Below are 26,083 nucleotides of genomic sequence, written 5' to 3' on the forward strand. Positions count from 1 at the left end.
ATCTGCTAGAGGCTACTGTAAGCTGCTGCTGCTGCTGCTGCCGAGGCAGCTGAGGAATGACCTCATGTTATCTGCCAATGGCTCCCAGGATCTTTCCCAATTACCTAGGTCATGGACCTGCGTGTGACGGGTCTGGTGACCCAGCTGGGCATATGAGGGGTTTGGTGACCCAGTCTGTATATGAGGGGCCTGTGACCCAGTCTGTACAACAGGTTTGACGAGTCTGTGAGCCCTAGCCCTAACAAGACACACATTGAAACAGAAATCAAAAGGTCAGCCTTTTGAAAGGTAACTTTTAAACTGTAGACTATTTCATGTATTCATAATAGTAGAGAGAACATTATTTTAAAAACCTGCATGTAATGAGAAACCAACCTCAATAATTTAAATGAATTGCTAATCTTCTTTATAACTCCATGAACTTCCCCTCCCTGTTATTTTGGAGTAAATCCCTAGACAACTTATGACTTTTTTTTTTTTGCAGCTGGCTGGTACAGGAATCTGATCCCTTGATCTTGGTGTTATAACACCATGCTCTAATTCTTATGATTTCATCTCTAAATATTTCATTACTTATTTCCTAAATGATAATATTTGAATTATTGTATTATTGTAACTTAAAATAATCAGCAATAATTTTATTTATTTATTTATTTATTTTTAAAAGATGACCGGTAAGGGGATCTCAACCCTTAGCTTGGTGTTGTCAGCACCACACTCAGCCAGTGAGCTAACCAGCCATCCCTATATAGAGATCCAAACCCGTGGCCTTGGTGTTATCATCACCATACTCTCCCGAGTGAGCCACCGGCTGGCCCTTCAGCAATAATTTTAGTATAACTGTCAGATACCTGCAGTGTTTGAAATTGGAACCAAATTAGGTAGATGTATTTGTAGTATGCCTTTTAACACTACATAGATCCCTAGTTCCTCCTGCGTGTTTTCATTGTCTTGCTTTTCTTTGCTGAAGAAACAGGCTGGGTTTTCCTGTGGCTTCCAAGACTTTGGATTTACTAATGGCATGCTGAGGTGGTCCTAACAATGTTTGTTGTTCCTGGATGTCTTGTAAATAGGTAGATGGACGTAGAGTCTTGAATAGATCTTAGTTTAGGTTTCTGGATTTTGTTTTTCTTTTTGGCTGTTGTGTGCTCACTTCAGGAGGCCTATAATGTCTGAGTTTCTCACTTTCTGTGATGTTTGTAGATGTGGCAATAATTGCCTAGATCTGTTTATCAATTTGGAGTCACAGAATTGTGAAGTTCTTATCTTCTGACTCTAAATTTGGGGGGGAGGGGAGGTGGGCAGCTGGCCAGTGTGGAGATTCAAACCTACAACCTCAATGTTACAACACTGAGCTCTAACCAACTGAGCTGACTGGGGCCAGCACTAATTCTCTAAATTTTAGTGGAATATGTCTTTAGTAGTAACTTCTCTTATTATGTCAGGAACCTGGAATACTGTTCATCTCAGAATGGAATAAGACTTTTTTATTTTTATTTATTTATTTATTTTTTTGGTGACCAGCCAGCACAGGGATCTGAACACATTGACCTTGGTGTTATGAGAAATTCTTGGCTGGACATTTTTTTAAAATGGGAATTATCTTCTTGTCCAAACAAAGAATGCACTACTTTTATGATTCTTTCCTGAACAAGATGACTTGTAGCTGCCTTCAATTCATGTGGGCCAGGAACACATGAGAAGGACATAGGAACATCAGGAAGTAGCTGGAGAGCTGTGGCTCCTCTTGAAACCTTCCTCTGGAGTTGAAAGAAAAGGAGACAGAAGGTCACTTGGGGGACTCTAGCTTCCTAGATACCAGCCTCCAGAAAAGTGAGAGAAGGTTGAAGAATCAACAGCTTCTCACATTTCTTAGCTCCTGGAGGAGGCATTTCTAAAGGGCGATTACTCAGGGCCGGCTCGTGGCTCACTCGGGAGAGTGTGGTGCTGATAACACCAAGGCCATCGGTTTGGATCCCATGTAGGGATGGCTGGTTCACTCACTTTGGAGACTGTGGTGCTGACAACACCAAGTCAAGGGTTAAGATCCCCTAACCGGTCATCTTTAAAAAAATAAAATAAAATAAATAAAGGGAGATTACTCAGACAGAAACTCTCATGACACAATGGCCTCTGTAGCCTCCCTGTTCCAGCTCCAAGCAGAGACCAGCTGTCATCTGCCTGGATTACCTGAGGGACCCAATGACCACTGGCTGCAAGCACAACTTCTGTCACTCCTGCATTCACCAGTGCTGGGAAGACCTGCAGGACATCTTCCCCTATCCCATCTGCCTCCATCACTGCCCTGACAACAGTCTCAAGAGGAACAGCTAATTATGCCACATGACTGACATTGTTAAGCAGCTTCCCACCAGGAGGAGCAAGAGGAGGTGACAGGAAGAGAAAACCCTGTGTGAGCAGCACAGTCAGGCTCTTTTCTCTGAGAATGACCTAGAGCTCTTGTGTCCCCAGTTGTATTGCTAGGCTAGGGATCATAGATCCTACAAACCCATTGTACAGACTGGGTCACAAACCCCTCACCTGCAGGTCACAAACCCCTCACCTGCAGGTCCCTGAATGATGGAGTTTGGGTGTGTTGTTCCCTCCAAAACTCATGTGGAAATTTGATCCCCAGTGCAGCAGTGTTGGAAACTGATTGAATCATGGGGGCGGATCCCTCATGAATGGATTAATGCTCTCCCTGGGGGAGGAGGGATAGTGAGTGAGTTCTTGCTCTATTAGTTCCCATGAGAGCTGATTGTTTAAAAGACCTTGGCACCTCCTTTCTCTCTCTTACAGGATCCTCTCACTTGCTTCCTGTTTTAGTCAGTTTTGAATTGCTATAACAGAATACCTGAGACTGGGTAATTTATAAGGAAAAGAGGTTTATTTGGCTTACAATTCTGGGACAGTTACATCTGGCACAGGCCTCAGGCTGCTTCTACTCATGGCAGAAAGTGGCAGCAGCCAGCGGGTACAAGCAGATCACATGGCGAGAGGAAGCAAGAGAGAGAGAGAAGGTGCCAGGGTCTTTTTAAGCAACTGAGCTCTCGTGGGAACTAATAGAGCGAGAACTCACTCATTAATCCCCCCTCCCCCAGGGAGAGCATTAATCCATTCATGAGGAATCCACCCCCATGACTCAATCAGTTTCTAACACTGCCTCACTGGAGATCAAATTCCCACATGAGTTTTGGAGAGGACAACACATCCAAACTCCATCACTTCCTCTTGCCATGTGATCTGCTCAGACCCGCTGGCTGCCTGCCCCACTTTCCGCTGTGAGTAGAAGCAGCCTGAGGCCCATGCCAGATGCAGCTGTCCAAGAATCATAAGCCAAATAAACTTCTCTTCTTTATAAATTACCCAGTCTCAAATATTCTGTTATAGCAACACAAAATGGACTAATACAATGAGCTATCTATAGGAAAAGATCCTGAGAGCCATGGAAAAAAAATCAATAGGCTTTATTCACATTCAAGCTCAGGTAGCTAGCAGCAGCCGCCCAAGTGGCCTCCTTGGGCATCCCAAGGGCACTGTGGATCAGAACCATTCATCCTTTATACTTAAGTCCAATAACCCAAGACACCTAGGCACACATACGCAATTACATTAGACTATAACCAAGGAACACCTGGGCACATGTGCATATTAACATCAAATGCTTAGCAAGACTCCAACCCCCTCAAGTTATCCTGACTGTTTATATTTACTTTATCTACAATACACCCCTTCAGGGTTCCTCACCATACAATCTACATGTTCAGAATCTTCCACAATGTTCCCCGAGCAAGGATAAATGACCCTTCCATCCCTGTAATCTATTGTTTGTTCAATATGCCTTAAGGCTTGTCCCGCAGTTCTATCCTTTCAACTATTAGCCACGAAAACCCTTTCTGTACACATGTCTGGTTAGTAGTCATCATTGGGAAAATCACGGGAATCCTGCGGCCACACTGATGGGAAGGGAAGCTCAGTGCATATTGAGCAAGCTGATACATTGGCCACACAAATGTATGTACGTGCCCAGTCGACTCTGATGCCTACAGCCACAACACTATGGGCAAAAAGACAAAATGGTTATTGGTACCAGTAGGGGGAGTTCTCGCGCCTCTGGTAGAACACATGCCAGTTTGCCACCCTGAGAAAGGATGGTCACAGGAATAGGTATCTTATCACGTTACCTTTACTTAGGGAGACCAGGTACTTGGCACCCAAGTTGAAACTCACAAGTCTTCTAACCCTTTCCCTCAAGGCTCTATTAGGCCTACCCAGCATATATGGAAGACTTCTGTTCCCAAGGCCATTCCCATTGTTCTGTCTGTCCTTGTTGCAAACAGGTTGAGGCTGGTAAGAGAATATTTCCATTCTCACCATATCCTGGTTTCAAGAGCTCATACTTAGTAGTAACTTGCAATTACATAGGTGCAGTAGTCCTATGCATTGGAGTCTCCACTGGAGAGGGCCCCCCCACCCTGCAGGGTCTCTCATTTAGAATCCTGTCGGCCATAACTGCCATGTCCACCTCTTCAGGGATGGGGGTTGGGCAGATTGGCATAGTACCTTTTTTAAAAAACCACTGTACCATTCAATCATTCCCGCTGCCTGGAGATGATATGGCATGTGTAACTTCCACTGAATAGACAACTGGGAAGCCCACTTCTGTACCACATGTCCAGTAAAGTGGGTTCCATTATCAGTCACTATGACTAGAGGCTGGCCATACATGGCAGTAAGGCTATTCAATACCTTCACAGTGCTTACTTGGTCTGGGTCCTTTACAAGGCCACACAAACAGAAGACCAGTAGCTGTATCAACAGCTGTGAAGATGTGTCTGCAATTCTCTGACCTTGGCAGTGGTCCAACAAAATCCACTTGCAATCTAGTCAAGGGGACCCTTCCTCCAGTTATTTGCCCATCAGTATGGGCAACTGCCAAGGATGTAGACTCTCTTGAGCACATACTGGACAAACGCGACAGGTGTTAACTACATCTTCCCATTTTATAGGCAGGGCCCATCTTTGAGCCGCCATCCACATGGTTTTGCTGCCAGCATGCTGCATTCGTCGATGTAACCATTGGGCTACATCAGTGGCTGGGACTCTCTCCCGCCATCTTACCTTAGCCAAAGCATCAGCTTCATCATTGCCCGGACTGGCTAAGGGGAAGCGTCCTGTGACATGGTAAAGAGTTACTTCCTTCTCATGTCCCAATCCCATAACTCTTGCCACATGGCTTGTCCCCACAGGGGTTGGTGGCCTACCATCCACTGCTGAAATTTCCAGGGAGAGATCCAAAGGGAACCTCTGAACACAGCCCAGCTGTCAGTACAGATGGTTAATGGCCCAGGCTCATTTTTATCACCACCCATACTACTCTCAATTCAACCCATTGACTACTTTGTCCTGTGCCATTTTCATACCACATGATATTGGTTAAGGGCTGGACAGAAACTGCTGTCCACAATGCTGAGGGGCCCATGCTGGAACCACCTGTACACCAAGCTTGCTCTGTGATAGGTCCCTGTCCCTCATGAAAGGTGTGGCCTCCACCCCCATGGGTAAGGGTTGTGTCAAAGTTTCCTCCACAACCTCTACTGGTCCTAGCACGGTGTGCAACTCTTTAGACAGAGGACTCATTGACACAGTGCTTGTTTGTTCTGTATATGCTCCTCATTTAGACAAAGTGGGAGTCTGAGCTACGCCTGCTTTAGGGATGGATGCCCACTTGTGCAGCCAACCTAGTATGGGGTATGTCATCCTCACTAGGACTTTGGCAGTTCCTGTGATAGCTACAGTAGCCATTAGGGCAGAATACACAGCTGCTAACTATTTCTCTGTCATAGAATAACGCACTTTGGCACCTTTCCAGAGTTGAGACCAGAATCCTATAGGTGTTCGGAATCAGTCTTGTCTCTGCCACATACCCCATCCTAACCCTTCTTGGGTTATATGCATATCTAATTCAACAGGCGTAGTGGGATCAGCCACTTGTAAAGACCGTACTTGCTGTATTGCTCTTTTTGTAGCCCTGTAAGCCTATTCTACTTCCTCAGTCCAATACCAGAGGGCTCCTTTCTTTGTTAATGCATACAGTGGGTGTGCCATTTGGGCCATATAGGGTACAAAAGCTCTCCAATACCCCAAAAGTCCCAAATATGTCTGTAGCTGAGCTACAGTTGTGGGTCAAGGGTATGCCTGTATCTTATCTATAATAGCTTCTGGGATAACTCGCATCTTTCCCAACCAGACCACTCCCAAAAATTTGACTGACAGCCCTGGTCCTTGCACTTTGGCTGTGTTCACGGCCCACCCAGATTATTCCAAATGACTTAGCAGCATTGGAGCTGCCTGAGTTAAGTCTGCAAAAGAATCAGAGGTTAGTAAGACATCATCAATATAATGAAACATTGTAACTGTGCTGGGCCTAGTCCACTTGACTAGGTCCCCAACCACTAAACCATGACAGATGGTTGGGCTATGAAGATAGCCTTGGGGCAATACTTGAAAGGTCCACTGCCTCTCTTCCCAGATAAAGGCAAACTAATCTTGGCTATCAGCCGAGATTGGAATAGAGAAAAAAGCATTTGCAAGGTCCAATACATAATGATAAGTTCCTAGCTGAATCGTTAGGTGATGCATTAAGTCATGAACCAAAGGCACAGCTGCATGCAAAGGAGGCACTACTTTGTTTTGTTCTCGATAATTCACAGTCATCCTACAGGTACCATCAGGATTTTTCACTGGCCATACCAGAGCATTAAATGGGCTATGTGCTGGACAAATAAAGCCAAGTTTCTCTAACTCCAATAGAGTGGCACCTATCTCTGCATGTCCTCCCGGTAGGTGATACTGCTTCACATTGACTACACATCTTGGCTTAGGTAACACCTGTGGGTCATGTTTAGCATATCCCCATAACACAGGCTTTACTGGCTGTATTCACAGCTGAAATTCTCCAACTGTTGTTTGCAGGTGTAAACCATAAAGTACATCCATACCCAAAATATATTCAGCTACTGGGGATACATACACAGTATATACATGAGGAGGCAATCATCCTATGCCCAATGGCAATGACACAGCTTTGACTTCAATAATATGTCCTCCATAGTCATCTACATGATCTGTGGCCCCTGGAAACTTATCCAAATTGCCATATATCAGGCTACATTCTGCACCCATATCCACCAATGCCAATACATGCTGCACATTTGTCCCTGATTGCTAATTCAATGTGAGGCCTTCCATCCTCACCTGCCCCCAAAAGATAAGCACCTTGGCCTGCTCCCTAATCAAAATGGAACAGTCCCTCTGCCTTCATGGGAGCAACCAAAAAATCTTTTAAATCCATTGGGCATATTTCACCACCTGTTTCTGGACATTTAGTGAAATGCTGTTCAGAGTGCAATTGTTGCCACAAGACAAACAGGACTGCATTTGGTTGCTAGTCAATTTTCTTGCTATCAACCCCTGCCACAAGCAAGTCAAGCCACATCTGCTTACAGCTGGTCTTGCTTGGTCCCCTCAGGATAAAATCCCAAGCATTTCTTGGGGGTTCGGTCTTAGCCACCTTTCAGGCCCCTTTTGCTTGTCTCCTCTCCTCCACTTCCCCCAGACTGGCCATCCATCCTGGTCATCACTTCATGTATAGGACAACCAATGTATGGGGCCAGTATGTCCATCAGTGACCCAAAGGATATTGATGGGGCATTTTGCAGCACTGTCTCTCGTGCTGCCTATAAAACATTCATCATCCAGGCCATGGGTGTTCACATTAAACATGGACTGTCACATCCGCAGCTCCCAAATTATTTGAACCAACTTGGCATATGTTTGCCATTTACTCACAGTTTTAGGCAGTTCTCCAGCACTTGGCCCCATGGTTCAGAAAGCTGCATTCATCCAGTCCATTAAGGAGTGATTACCCAGCCCTTGTGCATATCTGTGGCTATTCTGCAGCCACTGCCTCAGGGATGGGTGTGTGGTAATGGAGGCCAACTTTTCCATTTCTCACCAGAGCATACCACACTATCCATCCCTAGGTCCCATAACCACAGCAGCCAGGCAGCCAGGGGCTCTCCCTATTTCTGCCAGAACTGTCTCCCTAAGTCAACTAATTCGACCTGGGTTCATGGGACATAGGTAGTGAATTGGGTCACCTATGGATTGCCTACTGGTTGTTCACTTGGTCCAATAGGCTGCTTGTGCTTCATTTTCTGGTGCACAACAGATCGTTCCAGGAGATGCATAGTCTTCCCCAACTCACAACTGGGTTTGTCATCTTCCCCAGTGTTGGAAGCAGGGATGACTCATTGCTGCACTTCATCCTCCAGGACAAATATCCATGCTTCCAACAAATCTGCTTTCTGCTGCAAATCTCGATTGGCTTGCAGTATAGTGAGCAACAGCCAGACCCTGGTCAACAGGAAAATGGCCACTGAGCACCACATACTCAAGGATAGCCACATTTCCTCCCCCTCCCGAGAGGCTATTGGCTCCCTTACTTGCTCAGAATCCTGCCAACTATGCCAATTGTATTGCTAGGGCTAGGGCTCACAGACCTGTTGCTTTGCCCCCCACAGATTTGTCACCCTACTTCCCCTGGGTGACAGAGCCGCAAAGGATTACTCAAAGCCCATCTCTTCTGAGCAGTGAGAAGCCCCAAAGTGGTTAATCTCCCCCAGAACCCTCAAGTGAGAGGCAACCCTTCCTTGGAAAATTAACCCTGAATTGGGGTTCTCTTCCTGCATTTATTTTCCAGACCAGGAAGTTACAGGAAGAGAACATATGTGAGGTTATAGTTTAACAATACAGGCTGGTAACTTTCAGTGAAACAAGTCAGATGACATTCCATTAAGGCAATTAAGTGAACCACCAACAAAAGCTTGATCTAGCAAACATTCCCTTCTTACAGCAATTTCTCAGTATCTTTACATAACCATCAGTAACTAGTCTGTCCTTGAGCCAGCAACCTTGCTGTGCCACAAATCTCTATCTTACACCAGAGACTTTATAGCCTGAGGAAAATTTCCAGTCCTCCAAAAGGTCAATATTTGAAACTGCAAGGCTTTGGAAAACCTGGCCCTGTGAAATACATTTGCTTTAAGAATCCTCTACACAGACCCTACAAACCCATTGTACAGACTGGGTCACAAACCCTTCACCTGCAGGTCCATGAGCTAGGTAATAGGAAGAGATCCGGGCCAGCCCGTGGCTCACTCGGGAGAGTGCAGTGCTGATAACACCAAGGCCCCGGGTTTGGATCCCATATACGGATGGCTGGTTCGCTCACTGGCTGAGCGTGGTGCTGACAAACACCAAGTCAAGGGTTAAGATCCCCTTAACGGTCATTTTTAAAAAAAAAAAAAAAAAAAAAAAAGGAAGAGATCCTGGGAGCCATGGGAAAAAAAATTGATAGGCTTTATTTAGATGCAAGCTCAGGTAGCTAGCAGCAGCTGCCCTAGTGGCCTCCTGGGGCATCCTGAGGGTCCTGTGGATCAGAGTAATTCATCTTTTATATTTAAGTCTGATAACCCAAGACACCTGGGTGCACATACGCAATTACATTAGACAACCATGGAACACCTGGGCACATGTGCATATTTACATCAAATGCTCAGCAAGACTCCAAACCTCTTGAGGGACCCTGACCATTTATGCTTACTTTCCCTGCAACAGAGCAGGGTCTCATCTGACCACTGGGATCACCTCCTGATGCCCATTGAGCAAGCTGCAGTGAGTCACAGGAGGAAGCTCAAAAGCTACTTTGAACCACTAAAGAAGCAATTTGAAGATGCTAAAAAGGGTTTAGAAATCCAAGTCTCAAAGCATTTGACATGATCATGAAGGTGCAAAAACAAAGGGAAAAATTTTATTCTGAATATGAAGAGCTTAAGTATTTACTGGAAGAGGAACAGGATGCCATCTTAATGGACTTACTGATGGGAAAAAAAGGATGTTGAAGAAAAACAAAATGAAAACAAAGGTCAATTATCAGACTATATTTCTGTCCTAGAAAGTCTGCTAAGTGAAATGGCACAGAAGTGTGTGCAGACAGACCTGGATTTTTTAACAGGTATTGAAAGTATCCAGAACAGATATGAAACCCTAAAAACCTCAGAGTCATTTCATATGAACTAAAGAAAGACAATTTCTGTCTCCACAATATTTTGGCCTGCAAAAATTGATTAGCACATTTCAGGTAGATTTGACACTAGACCCTGAAATTGCCCACCCCAATCTTATTATCTCAAAAAACAGAAAAAGTGTAAAATATGGGCAGATTAGAGCAAACATTCCTAAAAATCCCAGGAGATTTACTTTTTAATCCAGCTGCCCTGAGGTCTGAAGGATTTGATGCAGGCAGGCATTTCTGGCAAGTAGAAGTGAGAGGCACAGGTAAATTTTCTTTAGGTGTGTGCAAGGACTCTTCTCCCAGAAATGCTGTGACATCACAATCACCAAAGGATGGCTGCTGGCAAATTCAGCATTCAAGTGGGACATGGGATAGAGCACAGAGCACATGAATTGGTATTTTTCTGGATTATGAGTTGGGAGTGATTCCATTTTACAATTGCACTAATAGATCTTATATTTATACTTTCATGGATGCTTTTACAGAAAACCTTTGGCCTTATTTCTCTACTGGACCTACATCAAACTCTCTAACAGTCTGCAAAATGGCAGATGAGTGGTGAACTCCTTAGAAGCTTAGTTTGTATTTTGTTATATTTTCTTTCTGTAATATTGAATGTCCTTAGGATATTGTGTAATTTCTTTAGTATTTTATTTTTCAACAGCAGTATATTACTTCTAGTTCTATATGTAATGATAATGTAAAATTTGTGTTTCACAGGAATAACATGGAATAAATGAAGAATTATAATTTGTGATTCTAAAAGGAAAGATTTCCGAATGAATGTGTTATGTACCACTTGTTTTTCATCAGCACCAATAAATGCATTTTATTACATTTGCCTACTGTGTCTACATGTGTCTTATAAGAACACCAGTTTCTTAAGTGTCTTGTAAAGTCCATGTTTGACAATGGTTGAAAGAGATGTATTTAGGTAGAAGTCTTCAGATATCTGCGATGTTGGAGAAGGGGAAGTCAGTTGAATACTGGACAGTGTTTAGATCATTATTTGTGTTACCAAATTCAGGTCTGGCTGCCTGCCCCCTTGAAAAGAAAAAAAAACTCAGAAGTCAAATGGTTGGTGTTAGAAAAGCAGATGTATTCAGCTGAAGGAGATGGTAGGCCATCCCATCTCGAAGATTTACGTTTACTGAGGGGTTTTTAAAGGAAGGGTTGAGGGAATGGAACGTGGGAGGTGACAAGGAGGAGAGAAGGGTACATGAGCTACAAGGAGTCCGTGACTATGGGTCAGGTACAAGTTTTCGCCAAGACTTTGTCTGGTTTCTGTTCTCATCTTCACTGTTATCCCAGGGCCCTGCAAGATTTTGATTTGTTCCACAGTAGAAACATTTTCTGCAGTCTTTTTGTAGGGAAAGTGAAGGAAAATGGACAGGGCTCCTCAGATATTCAGAATCTTGCTGAGCATTTGATGTAAATATGCACATGCACCCAGGTGTTCTTGGTTATTAGACAATTACATTTGTCTAATAACAATTACATTGTTATTAGACAATGTAATTGCTGCACATGTGCACCCAGGTGTCCTTGATTATGGACTTAAGCATAAAGGACGAGTGGCTCCGATCCACAGTGCCCCTGCTGCTGGAGGCTGTTGCTGCAAGCTGTTGTTGCTGCTGCAAGCTGTTGTTGCTGCTGCCAGTGCCTTTGGGATGCCCCAGGAGGCCACTAGGGCGGCTGCTGCTAGCTACCTGAGCTTGTATCTGAATAAAGCTTATTAATTTTTTACCCACAGCTCTCAGGATCTTTTCCTGTTACCTAGCTTGTGGACCTGCAGGTGAGGGGTTTGTGACCCAGTCTGTACAACAGGTTTGAAGGGTGTAAGCCCTAGCCCTAGAAATACAGTTGGAAAACTTAGTGAAACTAAAATAATGAAACATTTTGGCTTTAGTTATGAATTGCTTTAACAATACAATTGGTGTAGCCGTAAAATTGGCAGAGACACTTAGCAATACAACTGGCATAGTCATGGCAGGATTCTGGGCAGCTAAAAGAGCCCAGCAGTTGGTGTCATGGGTAGGATGCCACGCAGGTAAAGGAGCCATTAATCCCTTGGGAGGGGGAGGAAATGTGGCTACCCTTGGGTATGTGGTGCCTGGTGGCCACTTTCCTGTTGAATGGGGTCTGGCTGTTGCTTGCTGTACTGCAAGCCAACATGGACCAAAACCCCATGAAGCAGCACAGTTTTGAGATTTGCAGCAGAAAGCAGATGGGTTGGAAACACAAGTACATGCCCTGGAGGCTGAAGTTACTCCTGTTTCCAACACCAGGGACGATGACGCAATGGTTCACTGGGGGAGACTGTGCGTCTCCTGGAACGACCTGCTGCTCATCAGAAAGTGAAGCACAAGCAGCCTATGAGAACGGGTGGACTGGTAGGCAACCCACAGGTGACCCAATTCACTGCCTATGTCCCATCTACTCAGGTTGAATTGGTTGGTTTGGGGAAAAGTGGCAGAAACAGGGAGAGCCCCTGGCTGCTGCAGTTATGGGACCTAGGGGTGGATGGTGTGATGTGTTCTGGAGAAGATGTAGTAAATGCATGTTGCATTTGTCTGAAGGCAAATGGCTCGCTGGGTGCCACTTAAACCCAATGACTCTCCTGGTGCTGTAGAAACCTGAGAAAGCAGATGGCTTGCGGGGTGCCCTATAAACCCAAGAAAAGAGTGCCATAGGCAGATGGGCAGATGACCCGAGGACGGGTGCCCCTGCAGAATTTCAAGTATGTTTTCACCTGGTAAAAAGGTGGAAAAGTTAACCTCCATTACTATGTACCTGTCTCTGTGGCAGCAGTTACAGGATAGCCCCAAATATACACAGGGGCAGGGCAGTCACTCCTGGATGGACTGGGTGAATGCAGCTGTTTGAACTGTGTGGGCAAATGCTAGAGAACTGCCCGAGGCTGTGAGTAAATGGCAAACATAAGCTGATTTAAGTAATTCAGGAGCCAGGGAGGGGGCAGCTAGATGTTTATAGCTAAGACAATGGGAGAAAGGCCCTGAAGGCATTTCAGAAGTTTGGAAGAGTGCCCTTCCCATCACAGACCCTGAGACCTAAGAGAACTGTGTTTTTTGGGAGGGCAGACCAGGGGTGCTGTTGCCCTCAGCAAACTGCTCTCTGCACTCTGGCTGCTCTGGCTGGAGTAACCCTGCCTCAGCAGCTCTGGAGAGCACAAGCCGGAACCCTTGGTGGCGTCTATGTCATGTTGAGTTTGCAGGCCAGCAGAACGTTAAGTACAGCAGACGTGAGGCAGCCTCCACCCAGATTTCAGGAGATGTATGAAAAAGCTGTGGAATGCAGGCAGAGACCTGCTGCAGGGGTGGAACCACTGTGGAGGTCATCTGTGGAGCAACGTGGAACAGAGGAGTGGGGTCAGAGCCCCCACAGAGAGCCCCCACTGGGGGAACGTCTAGTGGAGTCAGGGCAGTGGGGTTGCCGCCAGGAGCCCAAAACTGTGGGGCTGCTGGCAGAGTGCAGAGCCAGGCTAGAAAAGCCACAGGCACCAGGGCAGCTCAATGGGCTGCACCTGGCAGAGCTGTAGGAGCGAGGCTGCCCAATGCTTTGGGGGCCCAGATGCCCCAGTGTGCTTAATGTTTGCCTCGTTGGGTTTGGATTTGTTTGGGGCCCGTTTTTCCTTTCTATTCCTCCCTTTTGGAATGGGAATGTGCACCCAACAAGGCCAGTGTCAGAATACTGCCAACATAGTCAATTGTAAGCTAGGGCTAGGGCTTAGACCCACAGATCTTACAAACCCGTTGTACAAGCTGGGTGTTAGGAAAATATAGGAAAATGGTTAGGGCCCCTCAGATGATCAGAATCTTGCTGGGCATCTGATGTAAACATGCATGTGAACCCAGGTCTTCCTTGGTTATGGTCTAATGTAATTGCGCATATGTGCCCAGGTGTTCTGGGTTAAGGACTTAAGTATAAAGGACCAATGGCTCTGATCCACAGTGTTTCTCGGGACACTCGGGGAGGCCACTAGGGCAGCTGCTCCTAGCTCTAAATAAAGCCTATTAATTTTTTACCCATGGCTCCCAGGATCTTTTCCTATTATCTAGCTCATGGACCTGCATGTGAAGGGTTTGTGACCCAGTCTGTATAATGGGCTTGAGGGGTCTGTGAACCCTAGCCCTAGGGGCACACTGGGTCACCAGCCCCTCACATGTCTGGCTAGGTCACCAGACCCCTCACATGCCAGGCTGGGTCACTAGACCCCTCACACACAGGTCCATGCTGGATAATTGGGAAAAATCCCGGGAGCCATTGGCAGACATCGTGAGCTCAGCCTCCAGCAGCAGTGTTGGTGGCCTCCCAGAGGGTCTCGGAGGTCCTGGCAGGAACAGCTTGGAGTGACTGCCTCCAGCAGAAGTAGCAGGAAGGTTCATTAAAAGTCCATTGAGGAAGATTTCCTCTACAGAGGTAAATAGAGAAAAGGCATCATGTATCCATTATACTATGGGAAGCTTTTCTTTTCAAACAGCATTTCATTTTACTCCCTGAAAGCTTTCATAGCAGCTGGTTCTACAGCGTGGGCTCTTGTGCTCCTGACACAAGGAAAGCCCTTATGCACTGCAACTGCCCTCTGCACTGCAGCTCCCTGCTGGTGGGGAATGTGCTGTTATCCTGGTGTTCCAGGCTTCTAATCAGAGTGCATAGACAGTGAGCACCCCGCCGCTTTGTTGGAGGGATATATAAGTGAATGAGCCATCAAGAAGTGAAATGTGAAATAGATGTTCAATATATATTTTTTAAGATGTTAAATATATTAATATAAAGATCCTAAGAAAGATCAAATCTGGATGTGGGGATACAGGATCACTGAGAAACACACAAAATGTCAGAGGCATTTAGATCTTTTCCCCTCTAAACACCCTCACATGTGAGTGATTCCCAGGTGTCTTCCTGGCCTTCCTCTCAGATGACACCAATCATTCTTCATCCCAAGTCTTCTAGGCAGAACAGGCTCCACCAGGCAGTCACACCCTCCATTACACTGCACTAATATTCAAGGGGACAGCAGATCTAGGCTTCCCGAGGGGCTTCATAGGAAAACCTTGGGGTTGGGATAGGCTGGGAACTGATAAGTTATACCCATTGCTCCTGGTATCCCCTTTTTCACAGAGGCTGAACACTGTCAGATCTGCAGTTCTAAGCCAGGTCCCCTTCCTGATCTCATGAATCCCAGCTAGGCATCTCATTTAATTACTCATTGAGCTCTCACTAGATATGAGGCACTGAAGGAGAAGGTTGGTGTAGGGAAAATATAGGAAAATGGCAGAGCTCCCTCAGATGTTCAGAATCTTGCTGAGCATTTGATGTCAATATGCACGTGTGCCCAGGTGTCCTGGGTTATCACACTTAAGTATAAGGGACAAGTGGCTCTGGCCCTCAGTCTCCCCACCCCCGGGATGCCCTTGTAGGGGGCGCAGCACGGGAAGGCCTCTACTAGTACTGGAGGCTGTTGCTGCAAGCTATTGCTGCTAGGGCCACCAGGACGTTCCGGGAGGCCACCGCTGCTGCCACTGTTGCTGAAAACTGAGCTTGTGTCATCTGCCAGTGGCTCCTGGGATATTTCCCAGTTACCTAGAATGGACCTGCATGTAAGGGGTCTGCTGGGCCGGCTCGTGGCTCACTCGGGAGAGTGTGGTGCTGAGAACACCAAGGCCCCGGGTTCGGATCCCATATACGGATGGCCGGATCACTCACTGGCTGAGCGTGGTGCTCACAACACCAAGTCAAGGGTTAAGATCCCCTTACCGGTCATCTTTAAAAAGAAAAAAAAATGGGTCTGCTGACCTAGCCAGGCATGCGAGGGGTTTGTGACCCAGTCTGTATAATGGGTTTGAAGAGTCTGTGGGCGCTAGCCCTAGCAATACAATTAGCTAAGTTGGCAGGATTCTGACAATAGTCCTGACCAGACAGTTGGAGTGCCAAGATCCCATCTGGAGTCTCTGCCATCAGATAACTCAGTCCAAAGAATCAAGAGGTAAGCGAACTGTATAGTTTTTGGACTTACAATCAGTGTATTGTTGTCAAATCAGGAATAAGAAAGTGTTTTTTTTCTAATCAGCAATACTAAAATTGGGATTCCAGTGAACATAACCCTGCAGAGATAGAATAGATTCGCACCTAACGTCTGGTTTAGATAAAGACAGATGATACCACATACATACCAAGGGGGTATGAAAACATAATTCATTGCATAATGAGGGTTTTGGGGGACAGCAGGACAGCTTTCTCAAGCTGTTTCACAATGGCCTTAGAGCAAGGAGAGACTGGCTTGTGGTTTTATTTTAATTACAGGGTGGGGGTGGGAGTGAGTATGAAGGGGCTTGTGTGGGTTGAATCTCCCACCTAGGTCAAGAGGGAGCACCTGGACTTTCCTGACATTGTGCCCAGATATGGAACAGAAGGAAAAGAGACAGGGGTGAGGTTTAAAAGCAGACAGCAGTCACACATCAAAGAATGGATCCAGATTCTATTTCGATGGACAGAAAAACTTGGTAAAAATTCACAGCGTTACTGTAGGACACACTAAAAAGCAAACTGCTCTCATCCTAGACCACCAGTCCCCTGGCTTCTCTCCAGTGTTACCATTCATGACTTTCTTCTGTATCCTTTCAGGAACATCTTACCCACATGTAACTAAGTATACAAGCAAAGAATCCCTTTGTAGTTTGTTTTTACACTACTGGTTAAACAGAGCTATGTGTATTGTTCTGCGTTTTTTCTCTCCTCTGTGCCAAAGAAGGGAGAGATACTGGCTTACTTATCAGCTTTCCTCAATGTGGGGCAGAAGGGAAAGAGAGAAGGGTGAGGATGAAAAGATATCAGCAGTCAAATATCAAAAATGGAGACAAACTTTTTATTAGAAGTACCCTCCAAGAATATAGTAAGAAAGTATATTGTGCACAACAGTCTTCCAGGAAGAATATCATTCAGCTTTGTCTAGTTTGATTGCAAGAAATTTTGCAAAAGGTCTAAAACAAATGAGGCATAAGTTTTTCTGTAAATGTTATCAGTCAATGTAAACAAATATGACCCACCATTCAAACTGTGAAATAAAACTTCCAATTCATAGCCCAGAAAATGGCCAATCCACTCACCTGGGACTAAATCCCATATAGTGACATATCAGTCCATTGCTGGAATTGCCAATATTCATTCCTCGGGGTGGTGGTGTATGAACATCTCTGGGGAAAGATTCTTTACATACAGAGTGTTACCTACAGACCAGGGTCAGGTTGCCCTCTTGCATTAAACAAATGAAAGTCCAAGAGTTGGTGCAAAGATTGGAAGGTTTATTCAGATTACCGGTACTCAACTAGACGTCTAACCAAGCAAACAAACAAAGAGAAAAGAGGAGCAGTGGGGTCCAGTTTATCCTAGTCCCAATCAGCAGGACCAACCTATTCCACTGACGGTAATTGATAAGAGCAGTTCTCCTCACTGTTGTTGGCATAAAGAAACAAAGTACTGACTAGATTTAAATCAGAGAAACAAAGCATAGCCAGGAGCCCTCCAGGGTGCACCTACACAGAATAGCAGAAGAGGGCTCAGAAAAACAGAAACAAAGCATAGCCGGGAGTCCTCCAGGGTGCACCTGCATAGTAGTGGATACAATCCAACCAAACAGCAGAAGAGGGCTCAGAAAATCAGAGGAAGGTAAAGAGCATAGAATATTGTCTTGTCAGAATTTAGGCCAGGGACTCCAGGAGAGATCTACCAGCAACAGAGACTTGGGAGCAAAATAGTCCCAGTAGCTACTTGCCTCTTGCAGCTGGAGTCTTCTCTGGTGCCCAAAGCTTTCCAATTTTCACCAGTGATTAAATTAGGCTCTCGGATTTTAAAGTCATAGAAATGAACAATGTACCCAGCAGTAAAGCAAGCAATGCTTTATTAAAAGAGGAGATAGACTTATGCATAATGGGGGTAGTGACAGTAAAGCTAGCCCCCCGAGGGGAGCTGTTCAGGGTCTTTTATTAAAGAAAGGAGTTAAGGGGTACAGGCCAGCGTCACTAGAGGTGGTCCATTCTGTTCTTCCTGGTTGCATCATGGGTGCCTGCTCAGTAGATCCAAGATGGCAGTGGTGTTCATCACTGTCATGTTCATCATTGTCACCCCAGGAGGGTCATTGTAGCAGTCACCTGGATGCTTTGTGCATAGGTGAGAATTCCTAAAGGGGGCTTAAAGTTAATTCCTAAAGGGGGCTTAAGGTTAATCTCTAACTTTTACAATTATGGTAAAACAAGCCTTGGGGAGGGGTTTTGCAACTCAGTAAATATCTGTTTCTTCTCTTACCTCAGTCTGTTTTGTCAGGGCAGCCCAGGGGGTAATCATTTGCCCTGGGGGTATCATGACTGAGGAGTGGAAAAGTAACAAAGTGTACTCTGCAGGGAAAATGGAGTCAGTTTGGTTCCCAGGCCTAGCCTTACTCTGTTTCAAGAGGACCATGCACCTGTGCCTCTTATTCTACCTGCCAAAAGTACCCACCAGTATTCAATCCCTCAGACCAAAACTGTAAAAAATAAACAGCTTCAAATTATGAGGACAGGTGAAATTCCTCATTGCTAATAGTACACTTTTTCTATTTCAGGGAATAATATGTTTGGGGTGGAAGGTCTATGATCTAGTGTCAAATCTGCCTCAAATAAGCTGATCATTTTTGGCAGGCCTACATACTGGAGAAGGTGATGGAGACTGCACCTATCTTTGTTTAATTCCTGTGAACACGCTGCTGTGATTTTCAAGTTTACATATCTCTTGCGAATACTTTCAATACCTGACTCCAGGTCAGCCTGCAAACATTTCTGTTATGTCACAAAGTGTAACAGGCCGAACAGAAGTGACTCCACTTTGTTAAACTTCTAAATTAAAAAAGGGTTTTTTTTCTTACTCTTATAACCTGAACACATACCTTGCAGCTGGACATTAGAATACAATGATTCTTAGGGCCAGCCCATGGCTCACTTGGGAGAGCGTGGTGTTGACAACACCAAGTCAAGGGTTAAGATCCCCTTACCAGTCATCTTTTAAAAATTAAATAAATAAATAAAAATACAATGATTCTTGTTCACATGATTGCTGGAACATAATCATTTTTGCTCATACTGTACACAGAATAATTATAGAAGAAATTATTAACCCAGATAGCCATTCTTTACTAGTTTATTAACTAGATCTTTTTGAGGTTAACAAGGACTGAATCTGGGACTTGACTTCATGGAGGACGGTCACCATGAATCAGCTCCCACCCGAGAAGTTCTTAGATGTTTATCTGCAGTTTTATGATTATGCCTGCATGTCCCTGCTTAGATCACTGTGAATTAGCCCCCCTACCACCTGTCCCTATAAAACTCTTTGGCAAGTCTGGGAAAAGCAGAGATGGTCTTTGAACATGAGCCCATCATTTCCCCAGGCTTCCAGCTTCCTGATCAAAGGCTACCTTTCCTTACACCAATACTTGTCTCTCAATTATTGGCTATTGAGCGGTGAGCAAATGGACCTTTGGGGTTTTGGTAACAAAAGCAGATTTTCTTTTCTTTTCTTTTTTTTTTTTAAAGATAACCGGTAAGGGGATCTTAACCCTTGACTTTGTGTTGTCAGTACCACGCTCTCCCAGGTGAGCCATGGGCCGGCCCCAAAAGCAGATTTTCTAATGTAAAAATATAGTCTAAGATTTAGCTTTTGTTTCCAGTAGTTTTTCTTCATCCTCTCTTCAATAAGAAGCCTGTAATATATATTCATATATAATATATACAAATCATTTAATATAATAGAGTAAAATGTTTATAATTAAATATATTATAATGTTAAATATACCTTAAAATATATATGCTTCTAAAGTACATAATTGATAGTTTAGAAATAAAATACATGAGCCAGCAAAGTACCTTCCTCTAGCTTATGTCCAGCCAAAGATTCCAGTCCCTTGAGTACTGCTGCTAACCTGTGGCCCCTGGCGTTATCCTCACTGGGATATTCTGCTCCCAATAGAGGCTCGGTGCTGGTAGACAGCTGCCTGTATCCAACAGTCGGGGGTAACTGGAGACTGTCTGCTCCTCTCGTCCTTGCAGAGCAGATGCGTTTTCCTCAATCAGGGTCAAGAGCACAATACAACCCAAATTCTCGGTTCATTCTTGTGGCCAAATCTCGCCTCATTCAGCCTTATGCCTTTAGTTTCCTTTCCTTTGTCCCATTGAACAGAATCTAGATGCAATCAGCATCTTGGAAATGGCAGACTCCTGACCGTAGACCCATCACCATCTAGCTTGCAACTTCTGCACCAAGGGTTTGGAAGATTTGACTTATTGTAGGAAGATTTGACTTCCTTCTCACCCATCAGATCCCAGACCTCGTTACAATAGACTAGTCTTCAGGGAAGCTGGTTCTGAGTTCTCCATAGGAAAGTGATATGCTGATTCCATTATTCTTTTGCAAACTTTGGCCTCTTGCATTATCTGATGTACCAAGTTATAAGAATTAAGAGGCAATTACTCTTAATTGTCATTTAATTCCTCGTTCTCATTAGTTCTCAATTCTCAATTACTGACCTTCAGCCTTGAAGATTTTACCCTTAAGTTTATCCAAGGAACTCAAATTTCCCCATAAAATCCACCTTAAATGTCACTTCTTCAGGAGAGACTTGGAGAGCCTGAGGTGGGAGGGTGGGGCATAATCTACAGAGTGGGACCGAGCCACCCAGTTACCCACCGAGATGCGAGCGACTCTGTGCAAGGCAGAAGGATGTGGTGGTAAAGTTTTTAAAACAAGCCTAGAATCAGAGTGGACTGGCCTTTGAACCTAAAGTTATTCATAGGAATAATAATAGTAAGAATCTGAAATGGCAGCTAATGGAATTTAAACGATCAGTTGAAGCCAGCGGGCCCCAGCTCTTACAAGGATCCTCGCACTCTGGGTCCCCCCACCCCCTACCCAGGGTCATTGAGCATGCGCAGACCGCTTCCCTACCCACTTCCGGGGACCAGCCAATCACCGCGCCGCAGAGTGTGCGCCTCGGAGGCGGGAACCCCCAGCTCAGGGTCGTGTGGGGGTTTCCGTCCTGCGCCCCGTGAGGCTCTGTGGGTCCTAGACAGCCTCGGGCCTGAGCCGCTGGTCCACCTGCCCCGGGTAAGCTGGGAGGGCCGCAAGAAAGGCCCAGCACGGCCTGGAGGGAGGCTTGACTGGGCGGGGGCTTCCTGAGCATCTGCTGTGCCCAAACCTCGGGGTCGTGGCTGGTCCACGGCTGGGTCTCCTCAGACTCTGTGGAGCCTCTTTTAAGAAATACAGGATCCCGGGCCTCAGTTCAGACGCATGTAGTCGTAACGGGGATGGTGGGAGCACGTTAATCGAACTTTCAATGAGGTTGTGATCTGTAGGCCTGTTGGGGTACTGGCCACACGATCCCCAAAGAATTATGGTGGAGGGTTAGGGACGATCTACCACCCTGCAGTACCAGCACCGCTGTGGCGGATTTCATCACCCTTCAGTCCTTACAGGGATCTTGCAGGTAGGAAATTACTACTTAAATTGTACAGATGAGAAAGTTTAGGCTCAGTTATGTTAAGTATTATCTAAAGCAATAGAGATTGAATCTTCAGAGGACAGAATCTACCACAGATTTATCAGCCTAGTATTTCTGCATCTCACAGTAGCCCACACTATGCACCAGCCACAAGAATAAGAGGAGGTAGTACAATTTTGAGGAATATAGGGAAGAATTCAGACCAAGAACAGTACACCTCCAGTGTCCTTAACCAAAGGTTGACAAAAGTAAAAGTCAACGCAGATCATAGTTGAGATTTGACTTTTATTTTTGTCTCTCAACTGAGGTATGATAGGTATTTGGAGCCATGAAAAGAGAGTAGAGTTCCTAATATTGAGGTTCTCTAAGTCTTGTTGTTTGAGTATGGAAAAGTTATTGCAGCGTTGGAAATTGGAAACTAATAGGCTTAGATTTGTGTTTGAAAAGCTACAGAGTTATGGAATCGATTGAGGGGGTGGAGGGTGTCAAAGATAAATAAAGCTGGTCATTTGGTAAAATGGAAGGATGGATTTTAATCAGTAATACACTATTGCAATAGGAAAAAGAATTCACCATGAGCAGAACTCAACTTTTTTGTTTACAGAGGTGACTTTTTAAAGTGGGAATGGTGGGTGTTGAATGGGGGGGACAGTCGAGTCAGAGAAATGAAAAATTACAAATAATGGGAAAGTGGTAGTTGGTCTATGTGAAACACATCTGGGTTTGCTCTTCCAGGTGTTGATTGGAATAAACAGTAAATTCTTTTGGCAGCCATGGGTTTTCTCTAGAAGGAACTTTATGAGGGCTAGCATCACCCTAGGGATGCAGCCTTGAATTGTTAGATCTATGTTAGTATTTTGATAAAATCTTTACAGACCAAAATTGAGGCCTGGTTGAGAAGAGGGCTCAGAAGGGCCTGGCTAGAGTTGGTTAAAAAAGAGTCTTTGTCGAGTGCAAGGATTTAGTTGCAATAGAAGGCAACTTTTACATCCTGGACAAGGAAAATGGCTTACAGAGCTGTTCTTTTCACTTCATGGCCTGAGTCTGGAAGCTGTTAGAAGAAATTAGAGTATGTGGGGAGGGGAGGTACCAGGGTCTGTGCAGAAATCCTCCTCCCCCCTCTTTTTATTTTAAATGAAATATCCTTTTTTTAACAGAGATATAGTTGTTCCTTCTATTTTCAACAATTCCAGTCATATTTTGCAATGTACTGGCTGTACAGCTTTGTGCAAAATTCTTAAAACTTCCTCTTCATATTAACCCAGCCCAAATGTACCCATTAAACATGATATTTTAAAACAAATTTAGGGGCCGGCCCTTGGCTCACTTGGGAGAGCGTGGTGCTGATAACACCAAGTCAAGGGTTAAGATCCCCTTACCGGTCATCTTTAAAAAATAATAATAAAAGTAAAACAAGTTTAGGAGCTCATGGAATGGCATTGGTATTTATGGAAAGTTAGATTGGAAAGTGGGAAGAATTGAAAGACACATTATCATTTTTGTTTTAAATTCCTCAGTATTGAAAAATATTTTTGTTTTGTTTTCTTTTTTTGTGTCTGGCCAATATGGAATACAAACTCGTGACCTTGGTTTTGTCAGCACCACAGCAAGTGAACTAATGGGCCAGCCTATTGAAAAACATTAAAATTTTAAAAACATGATGTCTTATCACCCCTTGGAAATTAGAATGTCCATGACTTTTTCTGCCAAATCACTGCCATGAGCAGTTAACAACTTTTCTTATCATTAAAGAGTCAGGAGTGATGAGAGATATGGAAGCTTTAGGCTAAAATAGTACTATTGTATATACTACAATAGAACAATGTGTGCCATAATGTAAATGTAGGCAGTTGAGCTAAATTTCTAAGTGTGCTTTTCACTTAGAAATTTTACTGGATTTTCTAATAATATGTGTGTTGTTGTTTTCCCCAAGAACACCCCCAGGTTTGGTGAGTCACTAAAGTGACTACAGGACCCAGCAGAAAGTGTTACCCGCAGTTATGGTTTTTTATAGTGAACAGATACCAAGCAAAATCAGCAAAAGGAAAAGTGTACAGAATGAAGTCTGGAGGAAACAGAGCACAAGCTTCCAGAAGTCCTCTCTCAATGGAATCACATAGGTCCTGCTTAATTCTTTCTGTAACAGGTTGTGACCATACAAGTGGAATATTGCATACCAGGGGAGCTCCTTAGAGACTTGTTGCCCAAGGTGTTTTTTATTGGGAGCAGGTCATGCAGACACATCTACCTAGCTCATATCAAAATTCCAGATTTTTAGAAGGAAAGCAGACCCTTAGGAATGGTGAGACCCTTAGGAAATCAAAGTTCCCAGACACGAGCTAAGTGCCATTCTTGCAAGGAGCCTTCTTAAGGGTAGCAGGCTTGGACCTGCTAATGTTAACTCTTTTCTGCACAATACCACTTATTGAGCATCTGTACTGGGTTAGGCACTGTAACATCCTTAAATATTTTCTCAGTTATTGCTTCTGACTTTCTGAAATAGCTCAGAGAAATTAAGTTAGTTGATCGATGATGTATAGCTTGTTAAGTGGCAGTACTGGGACAAAACACTCATTCAGTAGGAGACCACTACCTAATAATTTGAGTAGTATCCTTTTATACCATCTTATATAGCATGAAAAAATGTAAAAGAATATATATATATATATATATATATATATTAATTTTCTCATTGTTAGATTATTTGGATATATTGAGTTGTGGAATGTCCATCTGGATGGGTTGAATAGAACACTGTGAAGCTCTTTAATATAGGTTTAGAAGGCTGTACACTGTGTTATATGAGTACCAAGAAAGGATAGTGTGCTTAATGAATTAATATCGTACCAGTTGTTATACCAGTTAGTATTACAACTTTGGATAAATGTATCAAATTTTTGTAAATTTATTTATTTATTTTTTTTTAAAAAAAGATGACCGGTAAGGGGATCTCAACCCTTGGCTTGGTGATGTCAGCACCACGCTCAGCCAGTGAGCAAACCGGCCATCCCTATACAGGATCCGAACCCGTGGCCTTGGTGTTATCAACCCCGCACTCTACTGAGTGAGCCACGGGCCGGCCTAAATTTTTGTAAATTTAAATTTCACACTTATAAATTGAAGATAATAACTCCAAATTCTCAGAGTTTGGGATTTCATCCTACTTACAAGCTAATAAATTAGCCTGTTAGTATTTTTGTATACTACCAGAAGACACAACACTCCTGAATCAGAGACAAAGAACTTGATTACTCCTGGCACAGCCAGCAGCATGAGCATCAATCATGTTTGTGTCAGTTTCCCATACTTCCCAAGTCCCACAGAGGTGATGTGGAGGGACCCTAGCAGATGCTGTGCACAAGAAGGTTTTGTATCACAGCCAATGAACCCTGAGCTTGGGAATCCATTTTAATAGCAAGCCTGTTCTTTGTCCCAAAATGACACTTTACCTCATCTTTCAAGGATGCTTGCTGCAGACACAACCCTGAGAATTGTCCTGGATAAGGAGTAGTCACAGGGCCCTCTTAGATTCTTGGCATATCTAAGAGACAAACAGGGACACTTGGAGCCGATGGTAGATTGACTCCCTCAACATGAATTCAGGCAGTTGTTAAGATTTCATTAAGAAGATCTGTGACTGTATGGAACGCATTTCCCACTGTGCCTGACACATAGTAAATCTTACCATAGAAGGTGATTTTTGAAATGTCTCTGAACAGCATCAAAAATCAATCTTAGGGAAAAAGTGAGGAACAGAACTAGGCAAAGTGAATGTTTGCAAAGTAAAGTTTGCAAAGATGGAAGATTAACATAGAGTGGTCAAAAAATCCCTAACCCTAGTAGAACAGAGGAAGATCAGAGCTGTGGATGTTTGAGAATGTACCTTCTACCAGCCCATTTCTACCGACCCCATGCAGTGATTTAAACACAGGTATTTGAAACATTCACAGGGAGGAGAGAGACCAGAAGATCTGGAATGTAATTTAGAGTCAAGGTATGCCTTAGTGTCTGGGAAAAAGGAATGAATTGACCTATAGACTCAGATTACTTGCATGTGTATCTAGAAAGGAAAGCCAAATTCAGTTCAAGTGGCTTTCTTTTCAAGTTCCTGCAGGACCCTAAGCCTGATGTATGTAGTTCTATGTTCTGCTAAAGTGTGTTGGATTGAAATGAGCGAGGAGGGGATGTTAAAATGTGTGACAGCTACATAGGACCTGTTTCATCAGTACTCAGATGAGTGACCATTTGAATAATTCTGAAAAGGAGGTAGCTTGCAGTGGATGAATCACAGTGAGGCAAATTCCTCTAGGTCAAAGACAAAGTCAGCATCACATGTCAAAATCATGCCAATTCTACTACCTTCAAGCCTCATTATAAGGGAAAGGTGAGCAGCAGAAAGA

At 44.3% G+C, this 26,083-nt stretch overlaps 1 protein-coding gene across 1 annotated transcript in view; it reads left to right on the plus strand.

Moving 5' to 3' along the window:
- Nucleotides 1-21,234, plus strand: part of LOC134385842 (putative tripartite motif-containing protein 61) — a 36,198-nt gene extending 14,964 nt beyond the window's left edge. The window contains exon 2 of the mRNA XM_063107516.1: nt 21,099-21,234. Coding sequence (XP_062963586.1) covers nt 21,099-21,234 — 136 coding nt within the window. The remainder of the gene's footprint in view (nt 1-21,098) is intronic.
- Nucleotides 21,235-26,083: the final 4,849 nt, after the last annotated feature.

This window comes from Cynocephalus volans, chromosome 9 (assembly GCF_027409185.1).
Source record: "Cynocephalus volans isolate mCynVol1 chromosome 9, mCynVol1.pri, whole genome shotgun sequence".
In the NCBI taxonomy this organism is placed as follows: Eukaryota; Metazoa; Chordata; class Mammalia; order Dermoptera; family Cynocephalidae; genus Cynocephalus; species Cynocephalus volans.